At 42.0% G+C, this 24,672-nt stretch overlaps 1 protein-coding gene across 2 annotated transcripts in view; it reads right to left on the reverse strand.

The window, feature by feature from the left end:
* Bptf (bromodomain PHD finger transcription factor) overlaps window positions 1-24,672 on the reverse strand; it is a 128,540-nt gene that overhangs the window by 8,785 nt on the left and 95,083 nt on the right. For both annotated transcript variants that reach the window (XM_008841615.3, XM_008841614.3), the window contains 9 exons: window positions 23,228-23,336; window positions 19,928-20,145; window positions 13,347-13,566; window positions 12,271-12,752; window positions 10,527-10,609; window positions 10,092-10,317; window positions 6,067-6,383; window positions 2,214-2,406; window positions 1,638-1,722 (listed from right to left, as the gene is read on the reverse strand). In XM_008841615.3, the coding sequence (XP_008839837.1) occupies window positions 1,638-1,722; window positions 2,214-2,406; window positions 6,067-6,383; window positions 10,092-10,317; window positions 10,527-10,609; window positions 12,271-12,752; window positions 13,347-13,566; window positions 19,928-20,145; window positions 23,228-23,336 (1,933 nt within the window). The remainder of the gene's footprint in view (window positions 1-1,637; window positions 1,723-2,213; window positions 2,407-6,066; window positions 6,384-10,091; window positions 10,318-10,526; window positions 10,610-12,270; window positions 12,753-13,346; window positions 13,567-19,927; window positions 20,146-23,227; window positions 23,337-24,672) is intronic.

Consider the following 24,672-nt stretch of genomic DNA (forward strand, 5'->3'; position numbering starts at 1 on the left):
ATGTTTCATGTGGTAATCAGCCCTTTTACCCACTGAGCTATCTCTCCAGTACTCCTGGCCTTGGGGAGGCTGGAAGCACCTCCTGCCTTTGGAATGCTAATGAGATGCCCCAGCTGATTGTCCCTAGGTAGTGTTGGGATGGAGGCTGGTCACCACAAAGAATAAGGCATGACTTTTCATCTTCAGGGGAGAGAGGCTGAAAGCCAAAGAATATATCTATGTAATGATTTTTTTTTTTTTTTTTTTTTTTTTTTTTTTTTTTTTTATCTTTTTGAGATAGGGTCGCACTGTAGACCCAGCAAGCTGGGACTCTATGTAAATCAAACTGGTCACAATTCACCCGCTTCTGCCTCCTGAGTGCTGGGATTAAAGGCCTGAGCCACCAGACCCAGTTGGTGGAGTGTCTGCCTGGCATGCTTGTAATCCCAGAATGTGGGAGGTAGAGCCAGGAAGATCAAAAATTCAAGGTACTCTTTGGCTACACAGACTTTGAGGCTGGCCTGGGATACCTGAGACCCTGTCAAAAGAAAACAATACTCCTCACACACATACTTTGGAAGTATAAGACAAAAAGTAATTCAAATGACCCTCTTTTTATTTTGAGACACAACTACTTATAGCTGCTCTTCTTTTTTAAAATTTATTTTATTATTTTTATTTTATATGCATGAATATGTAGTGTGTAAGGTGTACCGTGCAATGCCTGTGGAGGTCAGAAAGGGGTGTCGGATCCCCTAGAACTGGAGTTACGGACAGTTATTAGCCGCCACGTGGGTGCTGGGAATCGAACCTGGGTCCTTTACAACAGTAGCCAGTGCTCTTAACTGCTGAGCCACCTCTCCAGCCCCGTAGCTGCTCTTCTTGATACGATCAGTTATAGCTCCTGTTCACTAGCATTTTTCTGGGAAATGACTTTGCATTCTCCTGATCACTCCTGCTCCTTGTGGGATGTGCTGTCCTCGGGCCGCCTTTCCTCGGCATCCACTCATCCCTTGCACAGCACTCCTTTCACAGATCATCTGACTTAGTGACCCCTCTACTGGCTACTTGTTACATTGCCAGTGTTTCTGTCATTATAAACACTGTTTCCATGACCTTGTGCCTTCGTTCAGTCTTAAAAAATGAAATTGCTAGGCTCAAAAAAAAAAAATTTATTTTTTATTTTTATGTGTATGTGTATATTGCCCGCATGTAGGTAATCACACCCATGTCATGAAATGCCCTTGGAGGACAGAGAGGCTGTCGGATTCCCTGGAAATGGAGTTACGGACAGTTGTTAGCTGCCATGTGGGTGCTGGGATTGAAACCTGGGTCTTCTGCAAGAACAGTCAGTGTTCTTAACTGCTGAGCCATCTCTCCAGCCAAGGCATATTTAAATTTTAAAAGACATTCTCAGATCGGTGTGGTAATGTACTCTCAGCACTTGAGAGGTAGGTGCAGACAAGAGGATTGCTACAAAATTTGAGGCCATCTGTGCTAAACAGTGTCTATAATACCCAAAGTGACGGTAGACAGTACCACTTCATATTAGTCAGCTGCACGCTCAAGATAGTCTCATGCTATATCAGTTTTATGGCTGATAAAGTCTTGCCCAGGACTTCTGAAAAGAAAACTTCACATTCAACTCAAATACTTACCCATGGGTTCCTTAATAACACCATAATAATCTGGTGCATCATTGGGGTCTACTGGTTCAAGGAAAGGCCAGGCCATCTTATGGGCCTGTAATAAAAAACAAGTGTCATTACTGTCCGGTGAAAATACCAACAGAAGCACTAATTACTATTCAGCAGATTCACCACATCAACAAACCCTCAAAATTCAAAGGTCAGTTTTAAATTTAAGACATGAGTACCGGGTGTGGTGGCACACGCTTTTAATCCCAGCAGAGGCAGGTGGATCTCTGTGAGTTTGAGGCCAGCCTGGTCTCCATAGCAAATCCAGGCCAGCTTCAGCTACAGGGAGACCCTGTCTCAAAAAGACCAAAAAAAAATTTTTTTGAGACATGAAATTATTTGCTAGGTGATTTTGGCAGTAGTCACAGACTATATCCCCATCCCCTTTTATTTGTGTAAGAGAATAACTAGACTCTGATCAAACTGCTTTTCAATTTATTCCCATGAAAAAAAGTTTTCTTTAAAAGTGATACTTTAGGAAAACATGTGAGTCACTCGGATTTCATTTTTCAGATGCTGTGCTCAGTGGTCTCTCACCTGTAAGGAGCGCAGTACCCTCTTCAAGCCCTCATAGTCTTTCTCTGTCAGTGGTGTGAGCACTGTCATGGCATCCTCTGTCGACTGGCACTGTGGACAGACATACTCGTCAATGAGCTCTGCCTCACTTTGCAAGATGCCAACACAGCGCCCGTGGTACCAATTCTGACACCGATCACAGCCAATATAAAATCTGCAAGATCCAAAATGGAAATGTGAGGCCGAAAAGGACAGGCAAACCCTGCTTAGAATTTCCCTTCAAAAACAAAACATGCAAATTGAAAACTGGCTAACCCCTGGGATATAAAATAGTTGTGCTATTATGGCTGTTTTACTGTTCTTGAGATGGACATTTCAATTTGTTAACTGAGAATTTTTGATGTTAAGAACAAGCAGGAAAAGTTTACTAATAGCACTGTGTAATACTAGCAAACCAACTGAAGAAAAATGTGAAACATTTAATTGATTTTAAAGCTCAAAACAAAATATAGTTCCCCCCCAAATCTTCAACAACTACCTATCAAATGAGGATTCAAAATCTAATAAGCTAATTAATAAATCTCAGAGCTTATACCCAAACTAGTGGTTTTCTATCCTACCATAAAACACCATTTCAAACACTGATAAAGTCCAAACAAGTCAGGCTATTTTAATCTCATAAGTTTCTACTGCATACTGAAGAATCAAATCTACCATTAACCACATTTCCCCCAATGCGACTCAATCATTCACTAAGAAGCAACATACATTTTGAAGGGGAGGTAAAGAGAGAAAAAGAGAAAAAAAACTGGAAAGGATTTTGTAATCTAAGTGTATAATATATGCAGAAAAAGTACCTTGCTTTTTATTTTAAAATAAATAGGCAACCAGTCAGAGCAGTTTGGCTTCCTGAAGTATTAAAGAGGATGCTCTTATCAGAACTCACTGTGACTCATCATAAGGTGTTCTGCAGATACAGTACAATTCCTCACTGCTGCCCTCTTGTGCCCGTTTACAATCATTACAGATGTACACATCCATTTTCTTAGCCTCCTTTTCTGTGATGCCAACACATTCTCCATGATACCAGTTAGTACAAAGATCACAGCCAATATAGAACCTAAAAGTATTCACAATGAAAATGACAATGTAATTGTCATTTTGAGCTGCATGGTACTTAAATCTGTCTTCCCTACCCTGATTCACTTTCTTACAAGATAATTTTGGCAATGAGTCAGCTATAAGCATCCTGAATCCAACCATTTGTCTACCAGTGGCAAACTACGGCATCTGACACTGTATCAAGGGTGGACACGTAAAGTCACTCACATCGATTGCAACAAATACACTGTTTAGTGAAATATGGGTCTTTAAAACATACTGGAGTTTGAAAAAATAAACAACACACTGATGGTAATGGCTTCCTCTTAATGAATGTGTGTGAAATTATAACAGGCACAAAAACCAAAGCCGAAGAGTCAAAGACTTACATCTGTCAAACCCATTCCACAGAGGCCATTTCAGTGAGGGCTATTTCTTAGGTAGGTTTGAAAATGTATCTCACAATTTAAATTTGAAAACAAAGCAGAGCGCAAACACCAAGTACAAGTTACACTACAAGGAACATGCAGGCCAGCCAGGTGTAGAAGATAAATGTCAAAACATGGCATGGAGAGAACGAAGGAGGGTGCATGTATGTAATCTTTCAATTTCTACCAAGTTTCCTACACAGACATTAAAATTTAGTCTAAGTAAAAATCCTGTATCATTAGAGTATGACTGACATAGGCCAGTGTTTCAGTTAGTAGATGTGTCTGACAACTGGGACAGTGGTCCAGCAAGTTAACTAGTAAAGGGCTCTCAGGGGGCTGCTTCAATCCAAAACCAGGAAAAAAAGGCAGGGAAAAGGACATAAGATGGTTCTCCTAAGCTTCCAAAGGTCCTGCAGCATTAGGCAGGGTGAGCCCGTATGAGGGAGTAATGTAAGAAGCCACAAGGCTTTTGTGATATTGGTATTCTGGTGACAAGATGCACAAACTATCTCTGCAAGTATTGATGTGTGCTGTGTAGGACTGCATGACACCGACATGGTGAGAGCCCATGTAACCCACAGGCAGCCAGGCTGGCCCTGCTGCCACCACCGGCATCTTCTGCTCTACCAAGTTGCCTTGAGTAGACAGATCCACCTAGAGGAATGGAAGTGGGTTCAACATTTCCAACTGATGAATTTGAGGGAATAATATACAGTTATATGGTTCAACTTGTCACCAGGGACTTTCTTTTCTGAACTAGGATCCTCACAACCTCTGTCTCAGTGGGGATCTACTGGTGTGTTTTGGTATGCTGCCTCTCCAACGTGGGCTATGTGCTCTGGAACTAAGTTCACGGCTCAGGTTTTTCATTCTTACTAGAATCTAGTGACTAATCTAGTAACTAGCATGGTTTGGGCTGAGAGGTGACAGAAACACTCTGACTACATTACTCCAACTAAATCAGGGAGTGAATGAACCTGGTATGCTGAAATGCCAATGACAAACTAAAAAAAATATGAACTGTCCAGAAAATAATAAGGCAGTCTCAGTAGAATGAGCACATGTACATGTGTACCTCATTTTAAGCAGAAGTATCCCAAGCTGTGTCCAAATGACTTTCTGTGGACTGCACACTTTGTGCCAGCCCAAAGCAGTCCTTTCTATAAAGCACCCAGATTCTGATTTGTTTGAGGAACCATTTAATATGTTTTGCTTAAAGTGAGGCACACTTACTTGCACTGGACTATGGGAAAAAAAAAAACATTAGTTCACAGGTGCCAATTTTTACAGTATGGACAATTACCAATGAGGCAAGACAATGGAAAGTGCCGATGTCTACACTGCTCTGCTGAGCTCCACACAGCCCTCACCAGCAGAGCTTAGCTGACATTTGCAGACAGCTGGTGATTTAGGGAGCACCAGCAGAGCAGCTTCCGTGTTGCCACGTACACATTGTTAGGAACCACAATACTGTTTGGTGCATTAGGCACCCACTCAGGTAGACATTAAGCATTCCTAATTATAAATCATCATTCCTTTTTAAAAAGCACAATTAAACTTTTTGATACTGAAAAAACTGATTACTTTTGGTTTTAAAAAGCTGGCCTATGTTTTAATGTTTAAAATAGAAGCTGAATGTTTCAGTGAATAATAGTAATGACACACACACAAAGAAACTCTATTTATGAACTAACAGCTCTAAAATCTTGTTTACCTCACCAAATACAAGTCACAACTGTCAAAACAGCTTCCAGCTGTCATGTTCATGACATTTTTGAATGCCAAACTTGCAAAGTGGGTAAAGGGAACACAATGTATTTTTTGGCTTTTGTTTCCAATGAGTGGGAACTATGACAGAAATAGTGTTTCAGTGCCCCAATTTTTAAAAAGGGAGGGAGGATGATCACAATGGGAAAAAAAAACCCCAAACAAAAAACAGAACCAATCAGATGAAGCCTTTGTGCCATCCTCACACGGAGGGGAGTCAGGGTTTGGAAAGCCTAGAAAGGAGGCCAGCAGGGCTGGGGTGGATGGCTGGACAATGCCTCCTTCAGTGGTGGTACTGGCATCTAGGAGTTAATCCACAGAGGAGAGTTCTGAGAATGCAAAGGAGCCACAGAAAGCTTGTTTTTGACAGAAAAGAATATGATAAAGGAAAACAAGACTCGTAAGTGTGCGCAGCATCATCTTTTACACTACTGTCAAGGTTAAGAACTACAGCAAGACTACAGACAGAGCTCACCACCCTCACTGCTTTACTTCCGTTCACACCGTTACCAACCAGCACACTGTTCGTTTAGCAGCTAACCTGAGAAAAAGTAGAGCCCAAAAGATCTACTCACTTTGACTCATCGTAAGGCGTTTTACAGATACAGTAAAGCTTTGTGTCCTTCTTAGTTTCCTTTGAGGTAGTGGAGATCATTTTCTTCTTCTTAGACTTGGAGTCCTTCTCCTCTTCCCGCTTCCTCTTCTGGGAAGATGCAGGTGGCAGGGCTGTGGGGTGGGGTGGTGGAGCGGGTGCCGAGGGAGGAGAAGGAGGAGGCACTGGGGGTGCTGCTGGCACCACGGTCACCGGGGGTGTGGGTGCTGCTGCACTGGCCTGCACCACCTGCGCCATGTCTTTCTCCTTCTTCATTTTCAGGTCTCTCTTCAGCTCTTCCTGTGGTCAATTGAGGACAAGATGATCATCAGAGTTGTGTAAATGCACAACCTAGGCAGGACATAACTGACACCTGCCAAGTAGCATCTTAGCCTGATGGACAAAATTCTAGTGACTGTATACAAGAGCTTTCCTACTGTGCCTTAAGCACAAGTAAAACAATCAGAAACAGAAAATAATTATCCAACAACTGTAAAGCTGTTAGACAATGGTTTTGATGGATTAGAAAGAATGTCCTCTGTTGAGCCTAGATCTGTTCCTGTTATTCCAGCAGCTAATTAGGGCAGAGCCTCAACTGTCCTTACCTACCATCTGCCTAGAACACACAGGCAGGCAGAAACAAGAGAAACCCTGCCTCAATAAGGTGGAAGGAGAGAACTGACCTCTGAATGTTGTCCTCTGGCCTCCTCATATATGCTGTGGCTCACATACACATGCACACATACAAATTTCTGGGACTGGAGAGATGGCTCAGCAGTTAAGAGCACTGGCTGGTCTTACAAATGACCTGAGTTCAGTTTCCAGCACCACATGGTGGCTAACAACCATTGGTAACTCCAGTTCCAGGGGATCCAATACCCTCTTCTGGCCTCTGTGGGCACTGTAGTCACATAGTGAACTTATATACATACATATGTATACATTCATATACATAAAGTAAAAATAAAAAATTAGGCTGGGCGTGGTGGTATGTGCCTTTAATCCCAGCACTCAGGAGTCAGAGGCAGGTGGATCTCTGAATTCAAGGTCAGCCTGGTCTATATATCAAGTTTCAGTCCAGCTGGTGCTACAGGGAGACGCTGCCTCAAAAACACTAAATAAATAATTTAAAAATCCTGACCATTTAATGTTTAATACCTTTCAGACATACTTCTAATGTAGTACTACAACTTACTCTTGGAAATTATGAAAATTTGTATTACCCCAAAGAAAAACCACTCTGATAGCATCTATGAAGAAGCATTGTATGAATAATCAGTCAATGTATTTCTTAAAATGTAAGATATAAATTTTCATAATTTAGAATATTCCGAAACCATCTTCTAAATTATACTTTCCTTCCAAAATGTTAGAGACTTACAAGACAGCAATTTAGACAGCCTATATTTCCTAAAAAGAGTTTTCTAGGGTTAGTGAGTCAGCTCAGTATATAAAGGCAGCTGCTACCAAGCCTGATGACCCGAGCTCAACCCCCAGCACCTACATGGTAGGAGGGAAAGAACCAATTCTGAGAAGTTGTCCTCTGAATTGCACATGCCCTAGCATGTGTGTTACACTCATATTCACACTAAATAAAAATGAAAACGACACAACCAGCTAGGCATGGTGGCGCAGGTACTCAGGAGGCAGAGTCAGGTGGATTTCTGTGAGATTGTGGCCAGTCTGGTCTATGCTGGAAGTTCTATGTCGACTGGGGTTATATGGAGATTCTATCTAAAAAAAAAAAAACCCTCCCCAAACAAAAACAAAACAACAAAAGCCCCAAAGTTGAACATTTTAATATTAAGTGTAGAGATGGAGCTAAGTACGGCGTGAATTCTTATGATTCCAGCATTTGTCAGGCAGAGGCAGGAGGACTGTGAGTTTGAGGTCTGCAAGGGCAACAGAGTAAGACCCTGTCTCAAAACAAACAAATTCAACCACCCAAGCCTTCAAATACCCCCTCCCACATATACAGAAAGGGAGGTGATTGTGACTCTTAGCCTTGTGGTACACTCATTATCCTAGCACTCCCATGCAGAGGCAGGAGAAGTTTCAGCCAAGCCAAGCTATACAACAAGTTTCAGGACAGGAAGACCACAGCAAGACTCTGTCTTGAAGACCAAGGGCCAGCTCAGCTGTAAAGTATTTCCCTAGCATGTACACGGCCCTGGATAGATCCCCAATGGTCTAACCAATAAAAACCCCACATCACAAAAACTCAAGCTAGTAAAGCAAACTGCCTCCTTCTTTATTTAAAATGGCAAATGAATTTCTTCCTAGGGAAGAAAATAATTTGGTTTCATTTTTCTAAATTATGTGTGAACCACAATGAAATGGCTTTTAGTAACACCAACGAAGTCAAGATGCTACAGTGGTCACATACTTTTATCTTCCTGGCCCTTGAAGAACACATCAAGGCTGGACCTGGGGGCCCTTGCCTGAAATCTCAGTTCTCAGAGAGGCTGATGCAGCTAGGGCTATATAGTAAAAGCCTGCTGCTCAAAGACAGAAAAAAAGAGGGGGAGGGATAAAAAGAAAATAAATGAGAAACACACTAACGATGACAAACACAGCCATAATACACACAGCCACACTTAAATGCTGATTTGAGGACTTTGAATCTCTTTTTTCTTTTTAGACAAGGCCTCATGTATCTGGACTTGCCTCCAACTTGCTATGTATGAGAGGACGACCCTGAACTTCAGATCCTCCTGCCTCTACCTGTTAGGACTACAGATGTGAACCACTATGTCTGGTATAGATCTTCGTGCACATTAGTCAAGCACACCATAATCTGAGGTACACCCCAGTCTTCGGTTTGGGGGTGGTTTTTTCACTCCAAAATTTCAAAAATGGGGAATCGTGATTTTCTTTCAGTATTTCAATGTTTTTTTCTTTTCTTTTTCCTTTTTTTTGTCTTTTTGAGACAGGGTCTCCCTGTAGCCCCAGATGGCCTGGAACTCGCTATGTAGACCAGGATGACCTCAAACTCACAGAGATCTGCCTGCCTCTGCCTCCCCAGTGCTGGGACTAAAGGTGTGCGCCACCACACCCAGCTTTGCAGTTTCCTTTCTATACTTAATGTTTTCATCCATCCAAATTGTATCAGGTTTAAAGTGTAAGGTCATATTTTAACTTTTCTGATTCTGCTGTGAGCTAGTGGCTGTCTCACACATCATACTGGGCAGTTACTGTCGTTCCAGTGTTTATGCTGAAGCTGGCAACCTGACTCAGTTCTCTCACAAAGTTTAACATGGTTTCTCTGGGGAAATCAATGTAACAGTCATCTCATACATAATGACAAGTCTGTTTTCTTTCGTGCAGTTCTTGTTTCTTTCTCTTGGGCTAACACAACAGCTAGAAGAGGTGCTAACTAATAAAGCTGATAGTTGGTTAGCTGGTGTTGTTTGGTTTCTGAGTTCAGTAGCAAGATTGCTAGGGTTTAAGTTATAGAACTGTTTGAATAGGATACCTTATGGGATGTTTTTGATAGCCTACTTCTCTTTCAAAGACCCGTATGAATAGCTAAATAGATTAGGCAAGCATACAGGATGAGTTGCAAGTTAGGAAACTTTTGTCTTTATAAATGGGCACTTATTTTCATAGTTTACCATTATTTTGCAGTCTTCTGTTTTATGAAACCTTTTCCTGATTACTTATGGCAAGGCTACGGCACAAGCAATAAAAGCTAGACCCAATAGAGCCCTAAAACATCTGAATGAATGAAAATGAATCAATTAGCCTTCAAATTGGTTTACAGAACACAATGCAAAGCTTTCCTTGGATAGCAAAATTCTGCCTTGTTTCAAAAGACACCCATGCTTTTTACTCTGCACACCACACACACACACACACACACACACACACACACACACACACACAGGTAAATTCTAGAAAATAAGCTGAAACTTTAGGTATAACCAAAAATAAATAACAAGAAAGAGGCAATGATGAATAAAAGCAGCAGCTAAGCACTGGACAGCGAGGAGAGGAAGCCCGCCTCACCTGCACTCCGACCTGCAGCTCTTTGTCCAGGAGTGCTCTCTTTTTCAGGATCTCAGCTTTGAGCTGTTCCTTGTGTTTGAAGAGCAGAGCAGAGAGCTTGCTAGCATTCTGCTTGCTCCGTTTCTGTTCCACACTCTCTTCACGCTTCCGTTTCTTTGCTGCTTGTTTTTCTTCTTTATCTATCTTATCCAAAATATACTTCATCACCTGGTTACAGACAATCATTCTAGAGAAAAACACACAACCTATGAAATGCTGCGAGTTTCATTCTGAAAGGTTTAAGACATGAATCTTCTACGTCCCTCCAGATGATGGACAAACTAACTGCGACTGCAAAGTTGCAAAAAGTGACCCAACCTATTAAGAGCAACTACCACTGAATGCCGATGAAAGAAAACCAAAGCTCAGCACTCGAGTGCCTGTGTCTCTCCCTACCTTTGATTCTCTTCTCTTTCAGCTGGAGTCATGGTCTTTTTCTGTTTTAAATGTTCTATTACAGCATTGTGTTTCATCACCACCTTTAGGACAGAACAAATCTGTAAGTGCACATTTTATAACCAACACAAGTCAGTACACAGGAACAGCATACACCAGTTTTCAAAGAAATGGTAAGAATTTTGTACAAATAATAAAAAGAATTCAAGCTGCTAGGTGTCCCAGGTGCTCACCCTGTGCTGGGCACTGAATGAAGCCAAGCACCTGACATGATCTTTTCTTCATCGTAACACTGAATCATGGGGAGACTTTGTCAAATGAAAACCAAGACACACACACAAAAAACTTGTTTGAGATTAAATAATAAGTAACACAGCTTAACTTTTCACCCAACTCTCATTTCCAAAGGCTTTGACCCATCATGTTGCCTTCTGGGTGTTGATTTTAGACAGTTCCCTGCCCCATACAAAGATCTGGAAGACAGACAGGTACTGGAACAATCCTCAGTAGACACTGAGAGCTGGGAAATCATGCATTTCAACAAGTCACATGAGTTCAATTTTATAGGAAGAAGAACTTACATCTTTACAATCAAACACATGACCTCATTTAATCGTAATAATCTTGTATGGCTAGAAAGAGAGGAGTTTTAATGCGGTTACAGCTCAGAGGACAGAATGGTGGTAACATGAAGCCTACATGCTACCTATGCTATGGCCTCATGCTGAGGGGGCATGCTACAGGTTACCTCACCATATGACAGAATGTGACTTTAGTGCAATTCTAGGTCATCTAAAGTGACTGACTCCACTCAGAAGCTACTCCAAGGTGTCCTTGTTCCATGCTACCACCTCACATGGTTATAGAAATTTGGGTTTAAAACACTTTTACAAAGGTGTGGAAAGTAATGCAAATGAATTCAGTCTGCCTAAAGTGTGCTCAGTCCACAGGCAAATGAAGAATGACAATTGCAAATAACATCAAATGAATCACTGTGATGTCTGAAAATGGCCTTGACAACTCGGTCAAACTTCTAAGTTTTCTATCAGTGATACTTAAACTCAGGCTTCCAACCTTTTCATCTTAGTTCTCCCCAGAAAAAGGTGGTTTCTAATAAGCACTGACACTGAATGTCCAGTAAGGAGTTCCAAACCAGCATCATCAAGCAATGTTTGTGGTCCACTCACTGCCTCTTCTAAGTTTAGCCACCAATGACTTTGGCTCATTTAGGAAACCTAACACAACCAAACCACTAAGTCTACTGCACAGCACAATAATTTAAGCTACTGAACATGCTGCTTTGACTTAATAAATTTACCTGTTTCTGAATGATTTCACTTTGGTTAGAATCTTGGAGGATGTGTTCATGCTTAATTTCTATCTGTTGCTGCTTCTTCTTTTGCTGCTGATCCCTGAATTGCTGAACCCTCTGCAACTGCTCTTGCACACTGGCTGCCTGCACTGTAACCACATTCTGAATCTGGTGAGTTTGCACAGCACTGTTTTGCTGAATTTGAATAGGTAACTGCAGTCTGATTTGCTGGGGCATACCACCTTGCTGAGCCTGTATCTGAGCCACAACCTGCAACTGGATCTGAGAGAGAACCTGGACTTGTTGCAGCTGAGGCACAGCAATGACTTGGGGCTGCGGCTGTTGTATTTGTAGCTGAGGATGGGATGGGAACGAAACAGTAACTTGATTTAACGTTTGTCCTGACGAAAGAGTTTGAGTTGAAGACTGTACCTGGGGCTGAGACTGTGGTTGGCCTTGGGAAGGTGTCTGCAGAGATGCAGGGGGTGGAAGTGGACTCGGCTGTGAGGTTGTAGTCTGAACCTGGTGTTGCTGTCCAGGAGTCACTTGGGATGGAGTTGATGGACGTATTCGAGTCAGTGGCGGACTCTGGACACGAACAGGAGATTGTCCTTGGACACTGCTTTGAGGCTGCCACTGTGCTGCCACTTGGGGTTTGGATGACTGTGCTTGGGTGGGCTGTGCTTCAGAAGGGACATGGGACGAGACAGCTGTCTGGGTCTGGACCTCAGGCAGGGTCTGGACTTCAGGCTGAGCTGGGGGCTGGGGCTGGGGCTGGGGCTGCACTGCAGGCTGAGCAGTCTGTGGCTGGGCCTCTGCAGGGCTCACACTCGATGGCTGAGCTGGTGCCAAGGTTTTGGTTGGTTGCACTTGGGTCTGGGGTAGTAGTTTACTCTGTTTTTGTTCACTTGAACCTGTGAAAAGGAGACACAATGACTTCCCTGACTTTAGAATGGAAGGCCACAGTCAGGGAAGAGGCTGAAGGGATTTTTCTCAAGCTGAGAATTGTGTATTTCAGTAGAGAAGATGTAAGCCTTCCACTCAGGCACACTTAGGCTAGGACTCTGCTGGGCTGGGGAACCCAGCTTTAACCATTTTCTGGATGCTCTCTGTATCTTCTCCAACACTCCAGAACTTTCAAAGTAAGGCTAGGTGTTCTGAGACAGACTCTATCAAGCCTCACTTTTTTATGGCATGTAGGAGGAGGGTGACAAAGTGGTCTGGGCCTGTAGCTTTCAACCACAGTTATGAGCTACTAGATGGGTTTACCTTCCCTGAACTCACCTCCAGGATTCTACGGAGGCTGGCAAGGAATGTGTAGGCCCAATTATCATGGTATCCATTATTTTGCTCCCCTTTTCTATGCTATTTTTTTTGTGGGGTGGGGAGTGTGCAGAGAACCTAAGAACAAGGCATGAGGCTTGCCAGCCGAGGAGTACTCTCCTGGAGAACAGTACTGGCTACTTGCTCTGTGAGCCCAGGAACAATGGCAACAGAGAATTTTCTACCTGCTGCTGTAGTAGAGACGGTGGTGCCATTGCTGGCAGTTGTGGCTGTGGTCGCCAGTGGGGTGAAGAGAAATCGCTGGACGGTACCATTGGGCATTGCAGCCTGCATGAGCTGTTGTCCTGGCCCTGGGAGGACAGTCATCCCCTGAGGTATCAACTGCAACTGTCCAGTTGTCTGACCTTGTCCTTGAATGACTACTGTCAAACCTTGATTGCCACCCTGTGGAAAAAGTGTTCAACATGTAACACATGGTGCTCAAAGCACCAAGTTGTAAAGCGTTTTTATTAAATCATTTACACTAGAAAGATCGTCTTCAAAAACATTTTTATTTTACTTATTTTTGGTCCTTTTGAGACAGGGGTTCCCTGTAGCCCTAGTTGGCCTAGAACTTGCTACGTAGACCAGCTGGCCTTGAATGCACAGAGATCCACCTGCCTCTGCCTCTTGAGTGCTAAAAATTTTTTAGTATTTTTATTTTGAATTATGTTTATATGTGGATATGTGCCCATGGAAGCTAGAAGAGTAGAAATTCCCAGGAGCTGGAGTTGTGGGTGGTTGTGAACCATCCAACATGGTTGCAGGGAGTTGAACTACGGTCCTTTGGAAGAATAGTGCATTCTCTTAACCAAAAAGCCATCTCACCAGCACTATAAAGATCGTTTAACACATGTGAGTGTCAATGTGATAATACCAGAAAATCTTAGATAAATTAAAGTAAGGGTATTTATGTTGCACAGTGGAAAAAACATTAACATTCAGAGTTTCAGTCAAAATTCCCCACAAGAATAGCCAGGTACCTATCTACAAGCTATCACTTCTCCAGAATCAGTTTAATCCATTTATAAAATAAAAACACTGAGGAGTTAGAGAGCTGGACGGCTCAGTGGTTAAGAGCACTGTCTGCTCTCGCAGAGGACCTGGGTTCAATTCTCAGCACCCACAAGTGGGTAACAACTGCCTGTGACTCCAGTTACAGGGGCCTGGTGCCCTCTTTTGACCTCTGCAGGCATTGCACGATATGGGTGAACTTACATACATGCAGGCAGTACACTCATACATATAAAATCAAATAAAAATTAATTAAAGGTATTGAGTAGGTATTGATCCCAGCACTCAGGAGTGTGAGGTCAGCCCAGGCTATAGAAAAAATCCTGCCTCAAAAATATCCTTGCCCCTGCCCAAAAGTGTGATGTGGCTTCTATGAGAGACAGAGACAGAGATTGGTAAGTAGGTGGGGGTCGGGGGGACAGGGACAAATACTGTAGCCCATCACGGCCTGGTATTAACTATGTAGCCTAAGCTGGCTTTGGATTCAGGCAATCCTCTTTTATCAGCTTCCTAAGTACAGGTAGCATAGATGATGGCCACCATGCTCAGATCAAAATTCTTATATTTCAATTGATTATTTTTATGTGTGTGTGATTAAGTCACTTTTTTAAAAAAAAATTATTTATTATTTTTATTTTATGTGTATGCGTGTATTGCCTACATGTAGGTAAGTGCATCCCTGTTGTGCAATACCTGCAGAAGACTGTCAGATCCCTTGGAACTGGAGTTACGGACAGTTGTTAGCTGCCATATGGGTGCTAGGATTTAAACTCGGGTCTTTTGCAAGAACAGTCGGTGTTCTTAACCACTGCGCGCTCTCTCTCCAGCTCCAATAAGAATCCCAGAAAAATCTAGAGCTCACTATGTAGACCAGGCTGACCTTCACCAGACAGTGATCCTCCTGCCTCCTGAGTACAAGGAGTTTAGGCATCTGCTGTTATGCCCAGTCAAAATTCTTAGTTTAGATGGAGTCTCACATAGCCAAGGCTGGCCTTGAACTCCTGATCCCCTTGCCTCCATCTCCCAACTGCTAGGATTGTTGGTGTAAGCCACCGCACCTGACACCCACATTATTACTTTATACCATCCTATATTCACATTATTTGGTAATTTTTTCTTTTTCTTAAAAATATTTTATTTATTAATTATTTTATTTATTAATTTATTTTATGTGTATTCGTATATTGCCTGCATGTAGGTAAGTGCACCTGTGTGATGCAATGTCCACAGGGAACAGAAGAGGTTGATGGATCTCCTGGGACTGGAGTTATGGACAGTTGTTAGCTGCCATGTGGGTGCTGGGATTTGAACCTGGGTCTTCTGCAAGAACAGTTAGTGTTCTTAACTGCTGAGCCATCTCTCCAGGCCCCATTTGGTAATTTTCAAAAAGCGCTTACATATGTTGTCTCTCATCTCAATCTGACGTAGACTGAAGACTTGGAAGTAGCAGAGCAAATATTAGTTACTATACAATTATTTATTCCCAATTAAGAAATTCAGAAAAGTCAAGTCCTAACCATGTTGGTGGCACAGATGTTCAAGGCTATCGTGAACATACAAAAAAACAAGGGCCGAGGATAGAGATGGCTCAGTGGTTAAGAACACTGGTTGCTCTGGCAGAGAGAACCCTGGTTTGGTTCTGAGCAACCACGTGGTGGCAAACAACCATCTGTAACTCCAGTTCCAGAGGATCCAACGCCCTCTTCTGGCCTCCATGGGCACTGCACGCATGTGGTGCACTTACATAAGCAGGCAAAACATTTATACACATTAAAAAAACAAAACAAAATACAACAAGGGCTCGGAGTTGTACTTGTCTAGCATTTACAAGGTTCCGAGTTCAATCTTTAAATGCAGGAAAAGAAATGAAAAAATTTCCCATAACCAGAAGTAAGGTGTGAGAATTAGAACTGAGTTGTCCAGTGCTTGCTCCTTTTTTCCTCCTCTCAGTATGTACCAAATTTCCTGGGGTCTGTGTGCACATGTGCAGAAGTGTAAGTATTGTGTGGTGTTGAACTAGAATCTGAGGCCTCTTCTACAAGCTGGAGCTGAGAGAGCACTTTGCCCCTGAACTGCAGCTGTACTTTCTTAGAGGTTCAGAAACAGAACACGACAACTGGAAGTCAGAACTACTAAGGTGCAAGTAGTTACAAAAACGGGGACCAGAAAGAGAGCTCAACTACTGTCTCTTCTGCCCAAATCCTATTTATTCAGCAAATCTGACTGTCAAGACCAAGTATGTGACAAAGAATTAGGAAGCCAAAGTAAAAACAAACTGAAAACTCTCCATGGCCTAGGCCTATGATGTCTGTACTGAGCTCCATATACTTGAGTCACTTAAGGAATACCGAGTTTTGTTTTTCTAAAAAATATCCTTCTTGTGTATGTTCAAAACTACACAAATACCACCAGTCTGATGATCACAGCAGCACCCAGGAATCCCCATGCAATGTGTCTTGACTAAAACTCTTTTCTGTAGAGCAGACACTGTGTTCTCTTTTATAACACTGTACCTCATTGCATGTACTGCTGAGGGTCTTATCTTTCTGTGGTCACTGGGAATCTGCACACTGGAAGCAATATTCATGTAGAATGATGACAATGGCCGTTCTCAAAGGAATGAAAGAGCCCTGTATCCCTATACAGTGTAGCTAGCTCATTTTGCCTATTTCTAAATTTTAAAATTAACAGATTAATATACAGGGTCTCACTATATTCTTGGCTGGCCTGGAACTCTCTACATAGACCAGGCTGGCCTTGAACTCAGAGATAACCTGCCTCTGCCTCTTGAGGTGAGTGCCACCACACCCAGTCTGTTTTTGAACATTTCACAAATGGAATCATAATGTTATTTGCTTTAAACTATCTCACCATTTTATCAGTGAGAGTCATTTCTGTAAGTCTGTGCAGCAATGCATAGCTCATTTCTGTTGTATCAGTAATGATACACTTGACTGTCTAAATTACCAGATAGGCATTTTGGTTGTTTCTAAGTTACTAACTCTTATGAACAGTGCTGCTATGAATACTTGTATCCATATGCTCTGGTGCTCACAGGATCAGGAAGCCCAGGGGGTTTCCAAAGTGGGTGAAGCAAGTAACACTTACTGGCTATGCATGAAATTTCATTCTGTTAAATTCTGGTTTTGGTGATGGACATTTAAATTTCTTCTTTCTAAATTCATTTCATCCAGGTAGTATGAAAGAGCACTCTGTGCTCTTAACCGCTCAGTTATCTCTCCAGCTCCTTGTCTGCTCCTTTTGCTGTTGTTCTTCCTTATTCTTATTCTCCCCACCCCCGTCTCTCTGTGTGTTTTTGTGTGTGTAGGGAATGTATTGGGAACAGAATGTAGGGACCCATACCTGCTAGGTAGGTGCTCTACCACTGAGCTATATTCCAAATTCTGCACTTCATTCATTCATTATTTCACATGTAATAGTGTCTTGCCAATATATATGTGTATTATGGACCATATGAGTACCTGGTGTCAGAGGAGGGCATCAGACCCCTGAAACTGGACTTTCAGACTCTTGTGAGCCACCATATAGTTGATGGGAACTAAACCTGGGTCCTCTATGAGAGCAGCAAGTACTCTTAATTGTTGAGGCATCTGGCCTGGAACTCCCTACTAGACCAGGCTGGGCCTCTGTCTCCCAAGGCCTAGGATTAAAGGCAGGTGCCACAATGCCTAGCTGGTGCTGGGGAGCTTCACTTAGGTCACTAGGCTTGTAGAGCAAGCACTTTCCCCACTGAGCCATCTCCTCAGCCCCTACATTAATTCTCTGTATGTTCTGTACAGCAGTCTATGTTTGGGATTAAAGGCATGCCACCAGCATACCTGTTGATCCAGTGTACAGATCAAACCCCATGACTTTGTGCATACTGCATTAAGTACTCTACCAATTGAGCTATATGGCTAATTCCTGTTTTAAATTTTTCATTTGTTTTTTTTTTTAGTGTGTCTATGTGTTTGTGCTCACCCATTTGTGTGCATGTGGAGCTGAGAGGATAACACTGTCTTGCTTTACAACTCTCTGCCTTATTTATTCATTTTTATTTATTTTTGGTCTTTTTGAGGCAGGGTCTCCTTGTAGCCCCAGCTAGCCTTGCACTTGCTATGTAGACCAGGCTGGCCTTGATCTCACAGAGATCCATCAGCCTGCCTCTGCCTCCCAAGTGCTGGGATTAAAGGTATGAGCCACCACACCTGGCTTTTTAAAATATTTCATCTAGGATTTTTATTTAATTTCATGTGTATGACTGTTTTTGCTGAATGTATATTGGGTCCTTTGGAAGAACACTATGTGCTCTTAATCACTGAGGTAGCTCCAGCCCCAGCATAAGTTTTGATATCAGGTTGTACACGAGGCAAATCCTCTTTCCCTTTAATAGTGACATAGTCATTAGATGGACATGGTTGGCTTACCCAATGAAGCAGAGGCAGAGACAGAGGTAGGTGAATATCTGTAAGATCAACACTGGTGTACATAGGGAGTTCCAAGCCAGCTGGGGCTATAGAGAGACCCTGTCTGAAAACAAGCAAATAAACAAAAAAACCATAGCTATTACTGGTGGTTGTTATCATATGCCATGGTAAAACTCAGGATGTGAAGAGCCGCAAAAAGTGGGCTTCAGGGAACTTGGGATTTTGACAGTGGAAGACTAGACAATAATATTGTAACTTCCAAGCAATCGGCTTAATGCCCCCAAATTTTGTTTTTCCTATGAAAAGTGGCCAACTAATAAAAAAAAATTTGGTAGTTGAAAAAGTTATCCCTTTTCATTGGTATAGCTTCCAATCTAAAGGACTACAGATAGTGGACATTATATCCTGCCAATAAATATTCTTGTTGGACTCCAGAAGGCAGAAACTTCTTTAAGTATATTTTAGAATTTACTACTGGAGAGTAGGGGGTTAAGAGCACTGGCTGCTTTCGCAGAGGAATGGGGTCAAATCCCAGCACAAACATGGTGGCTATCAACAGTGTAATTCTAGTTCCAGGGACTCTTCTGGCTTCTGAGGGCATTGCATGGCATGGGTACACACATAAAATACACATACACATAAAATCAATATTAAGAAAAAAATTTAGGGGCTGGAGAGATGGCTCAGTGGTTAAGAACACTGACTGTTCTTGCAGAAGACCCAGGTTCGAATCCCAGCACCCACATGGCAGCTAACAACTGTCTGTAACTCCAGTCCCAGAGGATCCGACAGCCTCTTCTGTCCTCCACAGGCACGACACAGGTGCACTTACATACATGAAGGCAATATACACATACACATAAAATAAAAATAAATAAAATTAAAAAAAAAAAGTTTAAAATCTACAGGTATATGTGAGATGTCGGCCATGGTGGTACATGCCTTTAATCCCAGCCTTCAGGCAACAGAGGCTGGTCTACACAGGGAGTTACAGGCCATTCAGGGCTACATAGTGAGGCCCTGTCTCAAAACAAAAAAGTAAACGAAAACCAAATATAAGCTTAAAAAAAAAAAAAAAAAAGCTTACAGTAATCACTTCTTGGCCTTTTGCCTAAGATCAAATGTAAACTTATAGCAAAAATAGTAACACTAAGCTGGGTGTGGTGGCACACGCCTTTAATCCCAGCACTCGGGAGGTAGATCTCTGTGAGTTCAAGGCCAGCCTGGCCTACATAATGAGTTCCAGGACAGCTGGGGCTACAGAGACCCTGTCTTAAAAAGACTAAAAAAAAAGTAAGACTGCCTCTCAAGTTAAAGTTACTTACGTGGCCCTGTGTTAACTGAGTGAGCTGAGCCATGGTAAGCTTCACCTGCCCTTGCTGGGGGCGAGGGGTCGGTGGGGCTGAAGTCGGTAGAGTACCAGCTGGTGTTCCTGGAGTTAAGGCTTTCTGCCCAGGTGATGAGGAAGCCGCACTCGGGGCAGAGACTGCAGTGGAAACAGGCTGTCCTCGGATGATCTGCGTCACCACTTGTTGGGGAGCCCCTGCAGAAGGAGCAAGACAACCTTACTGCTCACATGCACTTAGCACACTTTGAATTAAACATGCTTGGCACTTCAGATGAATACACCTCATTTCAGTCTTCAAACAGATACTTGGATGCCAATAACCCAAACATAGGATCACAGCCAAAGGACCTGCCTGGGTGGCAATTCGTCTATTTCTCCTCTGCTCATGGACAAATGCTATCTAGCTCAACTATCCACAGTAAAGAAACAACAAAGTCAAAGTGACAGAGAATGCATCACAGAGTACAAAACATGTCATGTGAAGCTGTTTTTTCTTAACATTAGACTGAAAAGGTCATAGGTACTGAATTCTACTTGAATTTTACTGGAGAAAAGAATTCTTTTGACTTTATTCTGTGAGATAGGGACTCATGTCTAGGAACTCTTTGTAGTTGAGGACCTTGACTTCTGATCTTACTGCTGGGATTACAGATGTGATAACACACCTGGCAAGATATTTAAAAAATATGCTGGGTGGCTGTGCTCACGCACACACAAGCTTCTCTTCCAGCTATTAGACAGGTGGTTTGGGAGAAGCAGGAGGGCAGAAAGCACAGCAAGCTCAACACTTTCACAGCGACTGTTCATTAAATGATCACTGGACTTAAGCTGAAGACGGAAATCCCTGCGGCACCCAGCAAGCCGAACTGGGAGGAATGACACAGTTTGAGGCCAGCCTGGGCTATATAATTAATTCCAGACCAATCTGAGCAATATATGAGACAGTGTCTAAAATGTCAAGTCAAAACCATCTCCCCCCAAATAAATAGGAATAAAAAGGTTAAGTCGACACCCTCCCCTGATGGGAAGAGCAATTACTTGATAGGTACCTTAACATTTAGACTCTTACTAATCAATGAGGAACATTAAATTTTTCAAGATGTGTATTTCCTGTCTTTTTTCTTTCTGTGAGTACTTATGTATAGATATTAAATTTCTTTAATAATGAAATGTTTTGTAAACAGGTGAAGGTGAATGTTCTTTGATATTTAGAATACTTTCCCTTATTGCCTTGATAAACTTGCATGTTGAAATCCTTGCTTGAAAACGTTTCCTTAGACTACATTTTCCAAAACTATTACTAAGCTTGTTGCAGCAATGTAATGAACCAATGTTAAAAAAGGCACACCAATGCACATGCTCACTACCTCTGATGGCCAGTCTCAAACCCTGAATGACTCTAGCAATCAGAATGTCACAGTATTTCACTGCCTGAATCTTCTCACTACCCAGAAAGAATGAGCATTAAAATCTGTGCTGTCTCAATCGTGAATGTTTCTACATTGTCTGCTCATTCTCCACTTTGCCCTGCACAGCCTAGAACTCTATGTAGACCAGGCTGGCCTTGAACTCACAGATATCCACTTGCCTATGCTTCCCAAGCACCAGGATTAAGGGAATATAGCATCACACCTGACAAAAGATGTTTCTTAATACTGTACTTTCCCTACTCTGTCATCTGTCTTTCAATTTTATTTCTAAGCCCATAAATATTTTTAATGATCTGACTCCCCCAGCCCACCCACCCTCCATTACTGCTTACAGGGCTCTAGTACATTCTTGCAGTCTCTCATCAGCTACGTCTTGGGGTTTTCTTTGTCAGAAGTATAAGCCAAGTATTCCAGGAAGATTTAGTGATTCACGATAATACTTTCTTTGACATGCATTAAATTCTAAAATATGATGGTTTATAAACGCATCTATGTGCATGGTTTCCTGGGAACAATGCTCCTAACTTTGGTGGCTTTATGATACAACTTAAATCTGCAAGGAATATTTTCCATTACTACTCTTTATAAATTTTGGGGGTAATTCTCATCTGTTTACTCAAGGTGTCTCACGATATTTAGGGTGCTGGGAGGCTTTAAATTTGAGAGCTTCTGGACTCCAAGTATCCATGCGCTACAGTTTGGGGGAAATACATGAAAAGATATCATTTTAGTTTATCATCTAGTTTTGCTATACTGCACCATAAACACAGGTAACAGACTGGTAATGATGAATCATATGATGATTACTAAGATAATCTAATGCACATTATCTTGGGAATATCATTAAATTGCAAATTCAAGCCTCAAGTAGTGGTGTACAACTGTGACCCCAGGATTCTAATAGTAGAGGTGTGAGGTTAACAAGTTGGTTAATATCAAGTTTAAGGCCAGCTGGAGTTACAAGATGAGACACTGCCCCCAAACAAAAACAAAAACAAAAACAAAAACAAGAAAAACCCCAAGGACTACGAATGTAGCTCAGTGGTAGAGGGGCTTGTGTTGGTCTTAAACATACAAGATCCTGGGCTCAATTCTAAGCATGCACAAAGAAACTGCTTTCTTTCTGTTTCTTTTCTCCAGTTTCGTTCTCTCTAGTTTTACTCGGGAGCTGGGAGAGGGTGTTTTGTAAGACAGTCTCACTCTGTGGCATAGGCTAGTGCCAACACTGAATTCCCTCCCCTCATTCTTCCTTCCTATAGCCTTTGTGGTAAGTGTTTTTGCATAGCTTTTTATTTTTTATACCTTTTCCAGTAGTTTTAGGATGTTTCTCATAAATATGTACAGGTACTTCAGGAGTTTTAATCAACTTTAATATTCAACTTTTTTTCTAGTGCCAGGGTTTAAACACAGGGTCTTGTAAACGCAAAGCAAGAGCTGCACCACTGAGCTACATCCCTAGGCTACAGTATTCAACTTTTAATGTGGCAGTGATAGGAACTTTACGTATTATATTTCTTAGAGATTTCTTTTACAGTTTGTAAGTAAACATGAATTTAACTTTTTGGCAAAGACAAGAATGAAGTGGATATTGGATGCATCCCACAACAGATGAGAAATTTTTTTTGCGGGGGTGGGGTGGGGGTGTCTTTTTGAGACAGGGTCTCTCTGTAGCCCCAGCTGTCCTGGAACTCAGAGATCCTCCTGCCTCTGCCTCCCTAGTGCTGGGATTAAAAGCGTGCACCACCATGCCTGGTGGTATTTTTTAATATACAGAATGCTAAATATAGGATAACTGCAGATCTCCACGGGTTGCCTAGGTAATAATGGTACAGTGAAGGCACGAGTACCTGGCTGCACCATCACAGGCGTTCGAATAATTGCCTTTCCTAGTGACGACTGCTGGATTGGAGTTCTAATCACAGTCATACCAGGGCGGATCTGAGGCCCTGTGATTACCTGTGAACAACACAAAGGACAATGAATTAAACAGCTTCAGAAATTCTAAAGTACAACAGACTTAGAATACAAGATCATTAAACATTTTATACTGGTACAAAGTCTACAGAAGTGGCAGAGAGCCTTCTCCATGACCATTCAAACTATATTAAGTTTTGGTATAAAGACAGACTTCTCAAAGTGGAAACTTTCATTCAAATGAGATCAAATGAAATTCCTCTCCATTGACGAGAGCAGCTGTCAGACTACAAGGAAAGAAGACCTAGAAGGTGTCCCTGTCCTTTGTAACTCTGGCTCAAGAAAAATGTTGACTCCTATAACCTAAAAAGTAATAAATCAAACGAGGAACCAAATATTCTTTCATAGTTAAGAAGGGAGACATCCAATTTTATGTCTTACAGGGCTTATACTGAGTTCAACTACATTAATTCAACTGTGAACCTAGAAACTTGCACCCACTTGTCTGAATATGTTAAAGCTGTAGTGAAAAGCTTCTATTAATGCAGTTATTAAAAATTTAAGAAAGTAGGGCTGGAGAGATGGCTCGGCAGTTAAGAACACTGGTTGTTCTTGCAGAAGACCCAGGTTTGAATCCCAGCACCCACATACAGCTAACAACTTCCCTAATTCTAGTTCCAGGGGAACTGACAGCCTCTTCTCTCCTCCTTGGGCGCTGCACAACACGGGTGCATTCAGGCAATACACGCATACACATAAAATAAAAAATTAAATTTTTTTAAAAGTATGATTAAAAAAATTCTTCAAAGCATAAAAATTTGCTCCTTAATAATTAGTAGATGTGAAAACCATTATCATTGAAATCTACCTGATGACTTTATATCCATGCTCAGATGCCAAGGAGCTCAGAAAGTAACCAACTATGACTAGTAATGATCTGATATATAAAAAAAAAGGAAAAAGGGAGACTAAAGAGAGCACTTCAATTCCCTATTACAGTCCAAACATTTTCAAGACCGCAGTCTTCAATTATCTCCAGAATACTGGTACCAATGAAATGTCTCTCATATGTGCACATATCAACTGAAGCATTTTTTATTCTCGTTCTCTCTCTGTCTCTGTCTCTCTCGTTTTTCCCATTCCTTCTTTGCTGTTCACTTAGCAGAGCAAGTACATTTACTAAGGAACAGAGAGAAGGACCTTGTGATGGGGCAGGAGGCGCTAAGGAGGAGCATCTCATTCTATTTCTTTTTCTCTGTGCATGTGTTTTACGTACATAGTATACCATGTGTGCAATGCCCATGGATACCAGAAGAGGGGATGGATCCCATGGAGCTGGAGTCAGCTGTCATGTGGGTGGTGGGAACTGAACCCAGGT

The sequence above is a fragment of the Nannospalax galili genome, unplaced genomic scaffold (assembly GCF_000622305.1).
Source record: "Nannospalax galili isolate Female #2095 unplaced genomic scaffold, S.galili_v1.0 scaffold661, whole genome shotgun sequence".
Lineage (NCBI taxonomy): Eukaryota > Metazoa > Chordata > Mammalia > Rodentia > Spalacidae > Nannospalax > Nannospalax galili.